This window comes from Aulostomus chinensis, chromosome 6 (assembly GCF_037954235.1).
Source record: "Aulostomus chinensis isolate RoL2024-O1b breed Wild chromosome 6, RoL_Achi_v1.0, whole genome shotgun sequence".
Lineage (NCBI taxonomy): Eukaryota > Metazoa > Chordata > Actinopteri > Syngnathiformes > Aulostomidae > Aulostomus > Aulostomus chinensis.
In genome coordinates this window covers 18,548,080-18,566,421 of record NC_141325.1, presented here as the reverse complement: position 1 = coordinate 18,566,421, position 18,342 = coordinate 18,548,080, and the positions used below count along the sequence as shown (strand labels likewise).

At 37.0% G+C, this 18,342-nt stretch overlaps 1 protein-coding gene across 1 annotated transcript in view; it reads right to left on the bottom strand.

Moving 5' to 3' along the window:
* Window positions 1-837: 837 nt before the first annotated feature.
* ppil2 (peptidylprolyl isomerase (cyclophilin)-like 2) overlaps window positions 838-18,342 on the bottom strand; it is a 38,862-nt gene continuing 21,357 nt past the window's right edge. Inside the window, exons 13-20 of the mRNA XM_086206921.1 lie at window positions 16,946-17,035; window positions 13,567-13,600; window positions 8,714-8,831; window positions 7,171-7,227; window positions 4,638-4,710; window positions 3,693-3,755; window positions 3,388-3,530; window positions 838-1,996 (exon numbers count right to left, since the gene is read on the bottom strand). Of these exons, the coding sequence (XP_086063047.1) occupies window positions 1,894-1,996; window positions 3,388-3,530; window positions 3,693-3,755; window positions 4,638-4,710; window positions 7,171-7,227; window positions 8,714-8,831; window positions 13,567-13,600; window positions 16,946-17,035 (681 nt within the window). The 3' untranslated portion in view covers window positions 838-1,893. The remainder of the gene's footprint in view (window positions 1,997-3,387; window positions 3,531-3,692; window positions 3,756-4,637; window positions 4,711-7,170; window positions 7,228-8,713; window positions 8,832-13,566; window positions 13,601-16,945; window positions 17,036-18,342) is intronic.

Here is an 18,342-nt window from a genome sequence, read left to right as displayed (position 1 = left end):
AGAAGAAACCAAGTGGGGATATTGAAACCTAAAAAATTCCTTTAACTCTGATAAAAAATCCAGTACCAGTTGAAATTATGAACATACCTGTTTTTTTTCCCTACATTCCAGAATTGCCAGTTAAATGATGAAACAATGAAATAGCACAAATCTGATTTTAAAGACCACAAAAATGGGATTTATTTCAAAGTTAATATTAGATTAAGGGCTGTGGTGTTTCACACTGTTCATGATTAATCTTCTCCTTGATAAAGTCAATATTGTGTAGCTACATTTGCATTATTTCAAAAAGTGACATACACTTTCAGTCTTATGTAGTTGAATTTGGGTTAGATTATAATCTGAGTAAATGATGATGTTTGCATTTTTATTTGATTGCACAAAAATTAAAACTTCAGTTTTTTAAACTATCAGAGTAATTGCTTTTAAAAATAATTCAGAATTCCAAAGTACATTGTATAAATTGTTAAGTTTCCTTCAGAATATTTAGGTGAAAGGCTGACTGAAATAATTTAGATCTGAATGATCTCTGACCCTGAGATTTTATACATTGACCTGAGTTCCTAGGTTGTGTTTTTTGTCCACCAGGTGCACATTTTCAAGTTATTTAAATCATAAGTATTAAGCCACAATGTCTCGAAGATTGTGAGAAACATTTCATTGAGTCAGGTGTATTCCAAATTTTCAGACACTGTACCTGCCCTGCTATTTTGCGATACAATGTCGTACTTCATTTCCCTGTTTTCAAAGACAATGACAAAATGTCCTTAAAAATATATTGCATCTATAAAAAAAAGATCAAATCACCAAAACAATCCAAGCAACAGACAAAACACAGCCCTCACAGAATGACACATTTAATAACGAATGAGCAAAAGAACAAACAGAACCAAATAGTGACACAGCAGTATATTAAACAGATAATTACTACTTTTGACTTCTAAATGCTTTTTTTCTTCAGTTAACAGTGAACCTGTAGGTGAATTTTCATGCAATACATAAATTATTACTATTGTATTGCATTACTAATGTATTGTTATGATACTGCATTTTGATTTACCATGACATGTAAATCATTTATCTTTAAGACTTGACTGGTCATTTTGTCATATTTTCTGAACTCTGTGAGACTTAAATTATGTGATGTCAAAGATAGTAAATTTCCAGAATACACCCAAATAAAGTTGATTTTTCGCTGTAGTTTGAGGTTTTCTAAGAGTTTTCAATGAAAAACTGGGCAGTGGTTTATATGGGGTGGGGAGAGGAGGATCATGTCTTAAATTAACATGACCTGTGTAGACATATAAGGGACAAAGCTTCAGTTAAATTTTTGATATGGCAACATCAACTTAGATATAGTCCACAAAGGTTTCTGGAGAATGCTGTGATACACGATACTGGAAACATGACAAGCATATCTGTTTATAGCTTTGATGAATTCAACCAAGTTAAGTCTACGTTCCAATTTTTCTGTCATTACATCGTAGAAGAAGACTGGTGCAGTGAGTTAATCATGTTCAGGAGCACTGGTTTGGAGGAAAGGGACCAAATATTGATTTAACAGTACAGGATCAAAGATGTAACAATCGCATGATTTTGACCCAAATATTGCTTTAGAAGGTGAGATTATCTGGGAGGTGTTTTGCCTTGCTAAACGCTGATTGCCCCAAAAATGTTTTTACATTTCACCCAAAATGCCACATATCTTGATGGCTGTGAAGGATGTATGCAATAAAATCATCACACTTTCTTTGAAAAATGAAGCTTTGATTTATTGTTTCACAAAACAGCTAGTACTACTGAGAAAATTTTAAAAAATGAAAAAAAAAAAAAGAATAAAAAAGTTCTATACTGAAAAATAAGCACAAGCTGAACTGACAGAAACTGTTGATGCTACCAGGAGCTGAAGTCTCCAAAGCCAGTCTTGCCTTTGGACTTTTTGACAGCTGTAGTGCTGGTGGACGGCCCGCTCTCGTCTTCAGCAGCTGAGCGTTTTCTGAAATACAAGTAGAATTTTAACCCTCTGAGGAGGTGTATATGATCAGCTCTATCTCATAGAGGGGGTCCTTCTAGATCCTTGGAGACTATACGTTCTTTTTCTATTCTGGATTTTGTGGGAACGTGTATCTATTAACTTCTAAATGACATTGTGCAACGTCCATGCCAGGCCCTTCTACCTTTTATTTTCTTAATAAAAAGTTAAACCTATAGTTTGGCCAGGTTATCATCTTTTTTTGTAGCTTTGAATCGAGGCAGATCTGTTACAGCTGGTAGTTTGTCAAGAATTCACTCCAAATAAACATTATTAAATCAGATAATTTGAGTGAAACAGCAAAATAAAGAACTACAAATGACAAATAATTATATCCATTTTAGTTCAATCCAATTTTCTGTCTGGATGGAAGCGTGGCGGCTGTTTTAGAAAGGTTGCCAAGTCAGTGAGTCAGAATCAATTTTTCACTACCTTCCTTTCTTTCCTTTTCTTTGCTTGCCACTCATTAACTTTGGATTTCTGGTGCTGTACAAGTAGATATGGGACACTCAGTTTGTTTGAGCTCATCTGCCTTCCAAGGATGCCAGTATTTCAAAACGGGAACTCAATGAGAGGAGGGAGACGCAATCAAAGTACAGTGGTAGATATCAAGCAAAGGAGCTGGGTTTAAATAATTTTAGCAAAAATATCACAGTAACAGGTTTAAGGATTTAAAATATAATCCAGAACCAAGAAAAATAACTCAAAAGCCTGAACATGGATCGAACAGCAGAAAATGTTATTATAGTTTTTAAAAGTCAAAATGTTAAAAGTCAAACCAAATATGTCCTTGTCCTCACTGCTGAAAATTTGAAAAATGAGAAATGACTTCTGAAACACACCACAGCTTTACAATAAACTCTCCAATAAGAGAGACAAGCAGTGATAGTGGAGCATTGACAATGATTCGCTCCACATACAAGTTCACATGTGAAACTGATGTGATGACTGGAGCAAACTAAAGTGGTGTAATTATCTCTTACTACACACTTCAGCCAACATTTGCAGTGCAATTAAATGCAGCTTAAGTTTAGTTAATGGCAGTAATTTCAGTGCTCCCTTAGCTGACAGATTCTGTGAATATTTTTACCTCACTTAAGTTCTGCATTGATGAGGGACACAGTGGAATAAGTAAAGGGCACGAACAAATTCTACCATAAACACATGCAAGAGTTTAAAAGGACACAAATGACTGATTAATCTGAACTGTGTCTAGGAAGTGAAATGAGATTTGGTTTACTTATTGGTTGTACATACACATCTTTGTGATGCTTAGTGATGAGTCACTACTACTAAGGGGAAGAATCATACAGCTTGGCAAAGAGCGCATCAGAAATACAGATGTGAGCCCTTACGTTGCGGTGGGGTTGATGTATTTTCCCACCCCTTCTTTGAAGGTCTTGGGTGCCTGCTCGTCCTTTGCTTTCTTGAGAGTGATGCTGGCCTGCTGCCTCTCATCCTCCTGCTTCTGCAGCTCTTTTTCTCTCTCCTCTGCAATCTGAAAAAACATGAATCAAGTCAATCCCCGTGTGCGCATATCAGAGGATGCGGAGGTTATACTGATGCTGTGGGATGTTAGGTAGGACTATTATTCTTATGTTGATACATCTTCAGTGAGCAACTTGCATGAATGCAAACAGGAAAATCGACATATCCAAACCTGAGCATCAGCCTCTTCATATGGGTCCACAAATACAGTTGTACTTAGGAGCTTGATATCAGACTGTCAACGGAGACAAAAACAAGATTACAATCTGAAAGGTATCCATTATATTTGATGTTCCAGGTTATTATACAGTGCCTAATATCAGTAGCTAAAATATAAAGACATTTAATGCACATTCCTGGGAAATTACACATTTTTGCAAAACAAATGTCCTAAGATCTGAAACTGTAAACATTTTATTTTTTAGATTTTGGTGTCCATGAAAACAATAGATTTTACCTTCATTTGTTTATTGACATCTTTGGTGATCTAAATTTCAAATGTCACTGATGTTTCAGATGACTTCTTTCTTGTCTAATCACATAACCTTGACTTAATACTGTCATGGCACCATGGCTGAGACGTATACTTCAAAACTGCTTTTGATTCAAAACATAATTCTAAATTTCAGTTGCACGGAAATGGGGTTATTTCTAAAATGTAAATAGGAAAATGTTAAGATTTTAAGATTCATTTTTTCAGTGTTCATTTAAATATGAGACAACTCATTTTCTTTAATGAGCATGTGTTTGTGGTCATTGTCACACCTCTAATTTTATCTGCTCCATTCCCGTGACTGTAAAATTTTGTAATTGTTTAAAAATACTTGACAAATCTCAGTTGACCCAGGGGTTTCTCAATTGATGATTCCAACTGGTGGGTTTCAGAGGGCGACCCTTATTATCATTAGTGTGTCACTCACATGTTAATTGAAAAATACACAGAAACGATAATGCTCTGACTTTTGCAAGGATCTGTAAGAGACCTCAAGTCTGCAGGATAACATTAGCATGGTGGTCTCTCTCTTAATTATGAGTTAATAATGTCAAAACTGCCGGAAACACTATCTTAAGATATGCTTCTAAATGAAGGCCACATCAGATATAATCTACTTCCTACCTTGGGTTTGTCCGTTTTAGGATCGCTTTCCACATTCTCCATGGCTGTCAGTGTTTCAAATCCACCAACAACCCTGTAAACAAAACCATCATCATTATCATGACAACAAGGTTTTTTGCACATGATAATAAAAGAGATCCAGGCTCCCAAAACAGGTCTGAAATTGCTGAAGTCTGAAGCCTTAATAGACACTGAATTCTCATTTGAAACAGGATTTACAACAACCATAAATTGAGGCTTTGTTCTTTACTTAACAGTGAATCTATTTACTTAATCTTAAAGCTTGTTTTTTTGTTTTTTCTTTACCATATGAGTGCCATAGACTTTTCTCAACAATGCAACAGAAAGCAACAATGAACTTGACTGATAAAATTGTTCAGCCAAACAAATTGAGTCAACTTGCCCCGATATATCTCATTCCTCTGAGCCATAGAGCTCTGCTGTGTCCAAAAACAGTCACGCTGTCTAGCATGTCTCTTCATTATGATGCCTCCAGTCACTTGAGTTATTTTGAGCTGATAACACATACACATCCTGCTGCTGTGAATACTCACCAAAGTAACAAACATAGATCAATGCACTGATGAAAACAGTCCCACAAATGCACCATTTCTTCCTGTTTGAGAAATGCTTGAGAAATGCTTGCTAAACTAGTGAAAACTAGTTCAACTTCAACTTTATTTTTATGGCACTTAAGACATAACACTATTGTTCTATGGTGCTCAAGTATGGGAAACAAAAAAGGCTAGTAAACTCAATGGAAGAGAAAAGAAATGAAACTGATGACAGAATGTTGTCAGCAATACTAGAGGGGGTGGCATGGCTCAGAGGTAGAGTGGCTGTATAGCAACTGAAGGGTCGCTGGTTTGATCCTCACTTTGGTGACCTTGCTGAATTGTCCTTGGGCAAGACACCGAAACCCCTACTACTCCTGATGAGTTAGTTGTCACCTTCCATGGGAGCCTCCACCATAAGACGGAGTGTGTGAATGGGTGAATAAGATGACCCTGTAAAGTGCTTTGAGTACTGCAAAGGTGAAAGGTGCCACATAAAAAATGAGTCCATTTACTCCAATAAAATAAGAGTGAAAGTAGGCAATGCACATTGTGACAAAACCTGGAAAAATATCCTACCTGGATTTTTTTTTTAGTTCTCAATTAATAAGTGCATTACTTTACTGGCTATGAAAGTATAAGTTCATGGTATTTGTTACCAGCACAGTAGTCCAATCATGTTAACAAAATAGACAGAAAAACTGCTGAAGATTTCTAGTCTGTCAAGTGCTGAGGGTAAGAGGTGATCTGTTAGTGACTCCCTGGAGCTGAGCACTTCACAAAGTTTGCTCTCACCTTTCTCTAAAAACTGCAAACTCTCCCCCCCCCCCCCCCCGTGACTAGGTGTGCAGCAAGAAGACAGACACACTTTTTACAAAACAGTGAGAGGCATTTTATACTGTTTTTTTTTTAAATGGGTAGTTCAAAAACATGGTTGCATCAACCAAAATAATTTGGTAACTGGAAATGGTTAAAAAAAAAAATTACCTGTCTTAAACTTCTTCAGATGAAGATGATGATGATGGCAATAGCTCCTATACCACAAACAGGGTCCGTGTCAAGCTACCTAACTATAGTTGATAAAGCACTGCCAGTGAGAAGTGTTTGAGGCCTCTGTTTCTCTTATATATCTTATAACACAGGAGCACATTCAGTGCTAGACTCATCCCACCTAAATCAGAGCGCCACAGGAAGTCATTCTTACCTGTGGCCATCAAACTCTTTAACTCCTCCCTCTGAGTGATAAACACATTCTTCAGTGTATCTCATGTCATTACTTAACTATGCAATACTCTTTGTCATAACTACTGTGCTTTGTAAAAAGTTTATGCTTACTCTTACACTTTCTTATTTCTTAAAGTCTGCACTTTTCTAATTTTTGTAATTTGTAATTGCTTACTTTATAGTACTTCGAGAGCTTTAATAACTGTAACAACATTATTTCCCCCTGGGATTAATAAAGTATTCTGATTCTGATTCTGATTACTGGAAATGTCACAGTGCAAAAATCAGTTTTAGTCAAAAATGGTCAAGGACGACAGACCGAAAAGGAAAATGCTGGTCACAGATTTAAAACAGAAGCTTTTTAAGGGTGTTGACCATGTGAATAATCAGGAAGCTGAAAGCAGCCTGAATATTTTTAGACAACGGTGAGAGCTTTCTCCAAAAATACCATTTAAGATGGCGCTTAGTTCAGCAGAGAGAAATCCATCAGTCTTCAGCATCTACTAAATTTTTCACTGCTCTTGCTCAAGAGTCAGATAAAGTCACATTGCTGCCTGCAATGTCTGGAGCTCCAAAGGCAGCTAAGAATGTTTTAAAGAATAATGGTGAGAAAAAGAGACCAAAGCAATAAACTAATAAGGAGAAGATGACAGGAAAGTCAGAGACAAAACTTGGGACATGTCCCTTTTAAATAATTTAAAAATTTGTCAATATACAAGTGTTCTCACACTAAAAGAAAAAAGAAAGAAGTTTACCTTCCAAACACTGTGTGCTTCCTGTCAAGGTAGGTGCATGATCGGAAGGTGATGAAGCTGAAAGGAAATCAGAATCCTTAGAATGGTATATTTTTTTTTAAAGTTCAGAGTAACTTAATGTTTTAATGTCCAGGGGAAACGGCTTGTCAAGGGTCTTGAATTGCTGTGTTATAATGCATTTTATAGTAAAATATGGACTGGGAATGTTGAAAATCTGGCCCATCCAGAGCGTGTCATAACATTATATATGATGCTGCAGTTTCAACATGAATACATTTAAGCCAGTGACCCCAAGAATATGACCATGAATCTGAATTAAATGGGTATAAGGTGACATTATTAAATTTCAGCTGGACCTCAAAACTAAATGGCTATTCATAGTTTCAGAGACACACAGTATTATAATAGGTAAGAAGTTGTGTCTTTATTACACTATAGCTTTCCTACATTAACCAGAACTGTGGGCAGAATGGCTCAGGGGTACAGTGGCCATCTAGCAACCGAAGGGTCGCTGGTTCGATCCTCAACCACAGTGACCATGTCGAAGTGTCCTTGAGCAAGATACTGAAACCATAATTGCTCCTTATGAGTAGGTTGGTTCCTTGCATGGCAGCCTTCACCATCAGTGTGTGAACGGGTGAATGAAATGACACCTGAGTGCTGCTAAGATAAAAAGGCACAATATAAATTGAGTCCATTTACCATTTTGCACATTTCTAGGTCTTTCTTGCCTAAAGCATAAGAATGATATAAATGACTGTGACAGTTTACCAAGTGTAGTATTTCATAAATCAAAAAAAAGAAAGAAAGAATCATTACCTTTAACAAGAAACAGGTTTGTTACGGACCTATCGCTGTCAGAGTCTTGTGGGAGTGTCTGAGAGTCTTGTGGGAGTGTCTGAGAGTCATGTGGGAGTGTCTGTGACCTTAATTACAGGATTGCCATCACCTGAAAGGGAACTGATAAAAAAAAAAGGCAGAGGGAACATCTTGCTCTCTCTTTTCTCCCTCACTCCAGTGACAGAGCGGCAGCAGAAGCAAGTGTGAGCAGCCACATAAGCCTGACATCGTGTTGTCTGTGCGATTTGTATGTTTTTGGAGTTGTTTGTGTTTTATTTTCTTTATTAGCTATAATTGGGCCTCCTCGGAGTGTTTTGAGTTATGGAATAGTTTTATGAGGATTGATTTCTGTTGTGCCGCTGACCTGAGTTCCCTTATTAAAATACCTAATTTGCTCCTTATGCCTACCGTTTTTCCTTGTTTTTCCCATCTCTACCCAGTTCTAAAAGTACTATATTTGTTTGTCCTGACTACCAAGGTTAACAAGGTTAAATGACAAATATAAGTAAATGTAACTATAAGAACACTTCAAATTTTGATTCTTACATTTACAAGCCACACATTTTTTTGTTTTATTTATTTGGGGCCTAATAAAAAAAATCGAAGAGATGAAATCTTGAAAGGAAGAGACTTAAAAAGAAAAACAAATTCTCTGTAGGCTAAGTTTCAACCACACTGTTGTTGCTTGTGTGAGATTTCTTACAACTGAGACTTGTTGGTGTTTGGGCCAGAGTTTGCCATGCTGAGAACCCCTCTGCCTGTGTGGGACAGGTTGGGCCGAAACTCATCTTTGAAAGGTTTCCCCCAGAAGGATTCACCTCCTGGGAAGAGGGAAAGTGGGTGAGGGAGGGAAAGAGCAGAAGGAAAAGAGACAAGAGAAGATAATGTGAAAGAAACATCAGGATAGGACAGGGTGGAAAAAAATGGATGAAATATGTCAAAAACAATCAATAAAAAAATTAATGTAGTTGAGTGCATGAAAAATTTCAGTCCTGATACTGATACCTTGGCTTTGGTTAATGGTTGTTACCAAGAACTGATTGAAAACCGGTGATTAATTAAGAGAGGCTGTGTATACGTTCGTGTATACCAGTCACACACACACACACACACACACACACACACACACACACACACACACACACACACACACACACACACACGAACCATAAACCTGGTTGGACGTATGTCAAACTTCCACAAAACCAGCATTTTTGGACAGCAGGTCTTGCACAGCCCATAGTGTTAAGTTATTTCATGGCACCATCTAAAATTTTTGTATGTAAACAAAATGAGAACAATTCATGGGGTGAAAATGAGAAAAATATTTTCATGTAGAGATTAATTTCAGCTCCATGGTAATGTTTACTATGACTCCCCGACAAACATACACATTAAATATGATCAAAGTGTGTGCGTGTGTGTGCTGCCAAGAGATGTGTTTCACTGTCTTGCCTTATGCCAGCTTGTATGAATGCTTGAAATTGTGTGTAGATGTTTAGATATGTACGGACTGTGTGTTTATTGAAGAATGTAAATGCATATTAGCAACCAACTGATGTGAGAACACTGTGCAGCTGTCAGCTTCCCTGGTGACATTTTTGCATAATTTATCACCTCAGAGACATTTTACAGATAGATCATGAATGTAAGGAGAGCAAGTCAGGAGGATGAAATAAAACTAACAAAAGAATAAAAAAATAAACTGATCTTCATTTTCATAGATTTTGAGCAGAAAATTCCCATTAACAACAATACACTTTGACTGTCTGATAAGTTTTTTTTTTTTAAAGCCTACCCACCGGTCTACTACCCTTTTCACACTGAAAAACGCGTGTCAACGTGGGTTTTTGGACCCGCGTTTGCTCAGCATTAGGGTGCATTCAAGCTTCCAGAAGAACCGGGTCTGAACTCCCGCTGTGAGGGCTGCATGCCTGTGTTTTTCTCTCTGGTACGTCATCGCACTGACAACGTCATCATTACACATAAACGTGCGCCGAAACACTGAGAGGTAAACAAACAACAACATGGACGTCGCCGAGTCGAATGTTAGCGTTGTCGTTGCATGCATTGCAGTGTTGACTCTTTTGCAAAGCATACAAACTTGGCGCAGATTGTCCGAGCACTAATGCAGCGAAGGAGGATGGAGGTTTTGGCTTGTCTGGAAGGGAGCTGAAGAAGCTACAGGCAAAGCCTGACAGGTGGAACAGTGACAAAATCAGGATGCGACAGGAAGGTTGCGTGACACCTGAGATGACACGGGTTGCCTTTTTCACACTGCAGCCGAGCCGAGCCGCTAAGCACCCAGGTCGCTTGGCGAGTCGGTCGACGCGGGTCAAAATGCCAAGTCGACCCTTTCAGGCTGCCCAAAAACCCGTGTTGACCCGTGTTTTTGGTGCAGTGTGAAAGGGGCTTATTAAATGCTAATTTGTACAGTAACTGAAGCAATCATATCTGTCTGAATGTATGATTACTTTAGTTTATTGGCTTTTTATTTATCCATTTATTGTTTATTTTTTGATAAAGGAGGCCCATAAAGTATTTCCTGAAAAATGAATAAATGTCAAGTCAAATTTATTTGTTTCACGCCAAATCATAACAAAAGTTCTCTCATGACACTTGGAGACTTTACAAGTAAAGCAGGTCTAGTAACACACTCCTTCAATGAATCCCAACAATTCTCCATGAGCAAGCACATCCTGCAACAGCAGCACAAAAAAAATCCTTGCAATGGTGAAAGAATCCCTGCTATAATTTTGTGTGGATAACTCCATGCATAATCCTGCTGGCAGACAGACAAACAAACCAAAAGTACACTAAGACACCACAGACTTCCACCAAGGCCAACAACCCAGTGTTAGACAAACAGAACAGGATCTGCAAAACGATTCTGCATACTATTGATAACACTGGGACTATATCTGAGTTTTTGTGTTGGGTCCATGGAAAATTTCCTAATAAATTTATAAATATGACTAAATATATCAGTTAGTCCAATGTAACAATAGTGTGGGATCCACCAAAATTCTGGAATCAAGCTCTGAATCCTTTTCAAAGTTTGATGAGCTCTTCCCAGAGCAGAGACAAAAGAATCCCTCATAATTTTTTGGGGGGAAAATTATTCTGTAACATTTTGTGTAATCCTGCTGGCAGACAAACAAATCAGAAGTGCACTCAGGGGTCGCAGACTTCCACCGAGGCCAACAGCCCACTGTTAGATAAACCAAACAAGATCAACAGAATATTTTGCACATTAACTGCTAATACGCTTTTTTCTTTCCCGTGGCGGTCGCCGTGATCTGCTGTCTCTCAAAATGCTTAAGAATTAAAAAACATAACTTCAACCATCATATATATGTCCAGAAATATGTCAAAGAGCGATAAGTAATCAATTAGATAATGCTCAAGTTAAGTTTCTTAATAAATGATTTTTTGAGGGAAACTAACAAAGGTTGACTAGATTAACAGTTTTTTCCCCTTTCTTACCAATACAGTGACAATAATTTCTTAGTGTTTTGGTCAGACGGGACAAGATGTGAGATGACATTTGTTTGGGTTCTTGGAAACTGTGATTGCATTTTTCACTGTTCAGTGTGTCTCTGTCTAGGCTTTTATTTACAAGCTGATGTTTAAAACATTTCTTTCTCCAAAATGCTCAAAAGGATAAATGTGGCTCTGCTCAACTTGGAGGAAGGGTTATGCTACAATGAGCAGTTTACAGGACATGTCTTTACCAATTTATATACAGGGAATGAGAAATTCTCTCAAAGTCTGGACAATTTTTAAAGATTTTCTTGACATTCACATCTTGAGCTTTGGCACATGCTCAGTACATTATTCTGCTGTTACAATCCCTTTCAAAAGAAAAGTCCAAATAATTGCCAAAATACATGTTATTTTTTGCAGACTGTTTTACTTTCCATGTAACTAAATGTTAACAGATATTCATTTCTATTGCATTTGGCCTTAATTTACAATCCAACCACGTTATACTCTTGTCTGAGTGTACTAGGGCTTACCTAAACCTCCCAATATGGTACACATTACAATATATTGTGATATCAATACGATACATATTGTGATGTGCTATATAATTAACAAAATTTACAAAAATAGAGCCAAAAATGCATTTGTTGTCTATGACCCAAGTAGTGTAGTAATGAATATATCACGATTGATCTTATATTAGATATTACATGCATAATATTGATATTCACTCACTGAGAAGTAACACAATGAAATATAGCCACCATAAAATATATGGGTCACAAAATGATTTTATCACACTATATTGATGCAAGGGGGGCTAGTGTACTGATACAGTATCACGGAGAAGAAAAAAAAAAGATTTGTGTATTGATTTGATAATACAGCCCCAGTAGCTACACACACTTTATCCTGGTGCAGCCACAGCGTATACGTCTTGATCATCCATAACTCTTCCTCCTGTGTGATCTTTTATTTATCATTACCCATTCATTATCTATGGGAAATGACTGAGTCACTGCATTGAGAGCATGCTGGGATACTTAGCAACGAGGCTCAATCTTGCAACATAAACCTTGTACATAAACCATGCGATATTAAAAATGCAGTGGGGTGGCATACAGTGTCACAATGGGGTGTTGAATGGATCACCGCTACAGTTTAAAGTTTTGCCTGACAAGCCCCTGAATCTCATGACAGTGATGAAATTAAACAGAGTGTCTGCTGTCGATGGCAGGGAAGCTAGACATGGCCAGCTGCACCCTTGACAAACAGTGGAAAACATCATCGGCTCCCACCTCTAGGCTTGTGGCCCATCCACCCCTCCAAGGCAACCAACGAAGGGGAAACACATTGAGTGTTGTGTTTTTTTCTCCCCCCACCTGTGTTACACCACTGCACAAGTAATTGCTCTTTGGGGACAAAAAATAAAAATATACAAAACAAATGGATTGAAAATGACTCGAAAATTAGAGACATTGGACCAAACCCTCGCAGCAGCTTCTAGTATAATTTACCAGTGCCAAAAACCACACCAGTGTAGGTGTGTCTGACAAACACTATTAACCTTCAAATGTCAGGTAAATGTTTGTTCACCAGTTGTGTGCACACATTGTAAAGCCCTGGTGATGAGGAGAACTTAATCCACAGGCCCAGAATTCTGTACATTCATAAAGCCATCATGGCAGATGCAGTTTGTATAAAGTCTATAGACAAGCAGTGTCACAAAGCCCAGTCTGTGTTGCTAACTCACAGCGGCACAGACATGAAGAAGGAAATTAACTGCACAAGGCCCAGCAGTAAATTATACTCGGCTGCCCTTTAAAAAGCGTTTTTGAAAGACATTTGATTGGCTGTTCACCACACTGTCCTTCTGACATCATGTGCACACGTCCACATTTCGGTCTTTAAACCCATGTACCTTTACAGAGTATATTTAGAAACACTCTTGACGTGCATCTTGAGTTGCAAACATTATTTACACAAGGCTTCCAAAAGGGAGTTTTTAATAATTCAACAGGGAGCTGTTATGCAATTCAAAACATGGTTTAAGTGTAGGCCTGATCTCACCTGTGCCGGTGCCAGTGGGGTCTCCTCCTTGAATCTGGAAATGAAAAAAATACAATAAAAATGGTGTGTTTAGTTTTTGGATAATGTCAGCTACTTGTGCTACATTTTTGAAAGAAAAACAAAAAGGTTGTCCTTCAGTGCATGAAGAAATGCAGTTACAGATGTTACTGAAATGTAGTTTGTGTTTGAAATCATAGAAACTTTTTTTTTTTCCACCTGGTCAAATGTTTTCCCATGAAGTTGGGCTGAGCAATAAATTGAAATTGTAATGAAATAGCATTATGGCCTTCTGTAATATCCTAATCATATGAGGTGCCATATTTGCTGAAAGTAAAATCTCTATCAAAACACTATCATAAATGAAGTATTGTGGTGCTGCAGAGATATTGCAGCCTGCAAATTGTACACAACAGACTTAAAAAAAGCCTCTTTGTTTGGTACAAATCCCTGTCAAAACAGAACCATATCATTTCTTTTTGTTATTAAAATGTGAATAAAATGAATAATGAGGGATGAAAATGCCTTTCAGTATTGTGGATAATATCGCAATATCAGTCACAATATTCACTTTTCATTCACAATCACGACAAGGTATTTCTTTCCCTAATTGTGCAGGCCTACCAGAAAGTAATGTAGTGTCCCAAGATCCAGGCATCCGTTTCATTGTTAAACAAGCAATAGTGGGTTTCTGGCCACAGTTAGCCAAACCTGCTCATTTCCAAGATATCTTAATATTGATTTTCAAGTTAAAACTGCCTGAAAATAAATATCCATGTCTTACATTTAGACTGAAAACCAATAAAGTGTAAATAACCATGAACAAAGAATGACTCCAGTACATGATGCATTTTTGTGAGAAATGTAGTACGTCTAGTCCATTTTAATTTAATAGCGCAAAATTACAACAAGTTTACATGACAGGTCTAGAATCAAACTCTGTACATTAATTTAGTTTAAAGAAAACTTAAAATTCCCCATGAGGAAACACTTGGTGACAGTTTTGACAAAAAACTGCCAATATGTGCGTAGACTGTACAAAAAAAAAAAATCTTCAGCTAATTTTATGACCATTTTCATCATACAAAATTATGAGTTCTCAGAGATGTCTTTGTAACAAGCTTGGTTTTATGTACTTAACACCAAAGTCGAACGATAGAAACAATGGTTGTCCTGTCTTTTCATGACACCATCAGCAAAAAAATATTTTAATGACATTTTGTATTTGTTTCTTTGAATGCTGAAAAAAGCCCATCAGTGCCTCTGTTATCTTTCTGGATGATAGCAGTTAAAGGCCAAAATACTGAGGTGCACTCACATGTATAACATCTGACTAGCAATAGCCTTGTGGGCCCCTTACGTTTTGAGGCAAATTCTTCAAACCTCATGTCAGGATGTTCAATGCACTTTCAAGGTCCTGATAAACCTTTCAAAGTTAAGTGAAGGCCCATTTATTATTCACAGCTTTGAGTGTTTGCATTTATCAAATTGTTCTCACAGCTAAAAAGAGAGATGGGTGGTTATGGAGAGGAGTAATTTGAATGCATAAACAGCACAGTAATTATGGACAAACAATTCTCAGCTTGCCTCCTTGTATGAAAAACAGAATAGAAAAGGTGAACAGCCTATTGAAACCAGTGTCCACTCAGATCCAATTTATTTTATCAGAACGGCAGCTCTGACATACACTTATGAGCAGATGATCAAAGACCTGTTAATTTAAATTCTCAGCCAAAGTTAAGATGCCTCAGATGGAGAGCGAGCTGAAAGAAAAGGCTGTTTTAAAACCACTTAAGCAGTGAACAAAGCACTCTATGATGACTTACAGAATTACTGACCCCTTACTGAACCCCCTCATTTGGCAGGAGTGTGTTAACAGCAGTGTCAATAATAATGGCTTGAAAACCGAAGGAGATCCAGCTTTAGGAATCTGGGTCTCCTGTTTCTGAAACCATCTGCAACAGGAAATTAGAAAGGCCACGTTTCAAAACATCTTAGAATTGCTGTCACTTAATCAGTTATTGCTTTTAACTCTGTATATGTTATTGCTACGTGTAACTGGCTTTTGAAAACTGCTTTTATTATTATCAATACTATTGTAGCTATTGTTATCATTGGTGCAGAGTTGGGTATTTATAACTATTTGACCTAAAAAGAATCATACTAATCATACAAATGAAAACTATTCCAAAAACATTTTTTTGTTTTTGTGGTGGTGGGTGCCAACTTTTTCATGACTGACTGACTGTTTTCAATCCAAAACCTTTTCACTCATGACACCACTCTTTCACACCTCTGTCAAATGTCTTGCCACTCCCAAAAAGTCTAAGATTAGATCCTCTTTTGTCTACAAATAACCTGCAGTTTTAGTGTAATTTTTGTTCTTTAATTAATCAACAAGAGAGTGCAATTTTAGAATCTTTACATGTCCAACTGGTGACCTGATCACCAGACTCTAATGATCATTAAAACAACTGGCAGGACATTGGTTTATGACAACAGTGCAATCTCTAAATGCCATATGCACCTAAACATGCAGCTGCAATTTAATAGGATCTTTTTTTTTTTTTAAATAAGAGATTAACAAACAAATAAACACCACCACAATGGAGACAATTTACAAACTCTACAGCACCAATAACCAGCCGGAAAGAAGCAGTAGGACAGAAAAGTTGAAAATTTAAATATTTGTCTTCACACAACAATTAATCTGACAGTTTTAGGGCAATGAATTACCACCAAAGGATGAAATAGATTTTGTCAGTCTTGGTTGGCCATCTTGCCAGTGTATATCTAAATGACACGGTGAGGGTAGGAATACAAAGATACGTTTTCAGCCACAGTTGGAAATTAGCACCGAGCCCAAACACAGGTGACTTTGTTTAGTGGCAGGTGAAATTGCCCAATTTACCAGCCACAGATTGAACTGCAAGTTGCCTTGTTTTACTCACACACATCATTGTGATGACACAGGGGTTACCATGGCAACTTGAGGCTAGAACTCTATCTATACACCAACAATTAAAATAAATCAGATGAAGTAGGAATGCTTTTTCACCTCTCTTTCTTCTATCTTTCTATCCTTATACCTCAGTGGAAGCATGTGAGTTCTGATTTGACTACGACCGTGAAAATAAAGGTGTTATTTTTTGGGGATCTGTAATAAGCAAAGATGTCCAAGGCTGTAGAATATGATGTGTAAACAAGACATCTCTGTAGCGCCACAAAATTTGATTATAAATTATATTTTGACACATAATTACTGTAGCTTTTACAAATGTTAGTTGGTTCCTTTCGAATTTAAATATTGAACTTGTGAAATAGTGTCCAGTGAACTTAAAAGTTATTTATGACAGTGTTCAACATTTTTCAAAGTTCATACCATGAAATTCTTGATAGACCTGTGGAAGATTGTCCCGTCGTAGAAGCCTTTTTTACACAGACAAATGAAGTTCTCCCCAGCTTTTGGAACCTGAGAAGAGAGTGCAGTGATATTTCATTTAAAAAATGCAACATAAATATATTATAAAGCATTTTTAACACTACTGTTGTAGTGAAATAGAGCTTCATCATTAATTGCTAAAAAAAAATTCAGTTTCCCAGCAAAAACATCCTGAGTGAGCTGTTAAGATTAGCTGCCAAAGACGTTCATTCTTGTCAAAATCAGGGTGTATTAAAAATGACTAACCAACACTGACTACATTAGAATAGACAAGTTTAACTACAGTTGATGATAAAAGACACAGACACACATAAACTTAATAAGAAATGCAGTTGGTAGATCATAGCATTTCTGCTTTAAGCTACTGTTGAAAAGTTTTACTGTACTAAACATATGCTTAAAAGTGTTTCAAAAGTTTTGTGTTTGAGTTTGTTCTTTTGAATTTTTGCATTAAGATTTAATTTTATTGCAGATGTTTCAGTTTCAAATATTGGTCTCTTTTTTTAATAACAATCAGTATTTGCCCTGGAAACCAAAAAACAAACACATCAGTTGCCCCCTTCTTTATACAGTAGTTAGGCTGTTGGCATTTACTGACTTACTGATAGTCCCGACTTACAGAGGATGGATGTATGAATACTTTTTCCACACTGCGCGTTTCAGTTTTTTTATTTGAAAAAAAAATAAATGAAAAAAAAAATCATGTCATCATCATGCATAATTTTCTTTGTACTTCACAATTGTGTGCCACTTTGTGTTGGTCTTCCACATAAAATTCCAATAAAATATATTTATGTTTGTGGTTGTAACGTGACAAAATATGGAAAAGTTCAAGGGGTATGAATACTTCTGTCAAGCCACTGTATGGAACTGCAGTTGAACATTTCATTGTATTCCCCAGAACTCTTTTATCAGACCATCAATTAATCACCTTTGAAATTGCAGTACTTGACTACACACACCTTGGGAAAACTGTATTTCCCAGATATCTGTTTTATTGTTCTGTAGATAGATTTAGGGAAGCAATTATAATAATAATAATAAGAGGACCCTGTTGTCAATCTTAGTCCCTTCCAAATTGATCATTTTGTTGATAGTGCAACAGGCACCTTATGAACAACTTTGAACTCTATTTCCCCATTAAAAATGAAAACTATGAAATAGTGGAAACAAGCACCATGGTACAATTCTGAAATCTGGCAGCTTAAACTAACTACTCAAAAACCGGAGAGAAAATGGGGCTCCTCCAAACTAGAAGGCTCACGTGTTATCTGGCAAGATAGTCTTAAAAAGGTAGTGGAAAGCCCTATGTTACTCAGCATAAACAAAGGAGAATA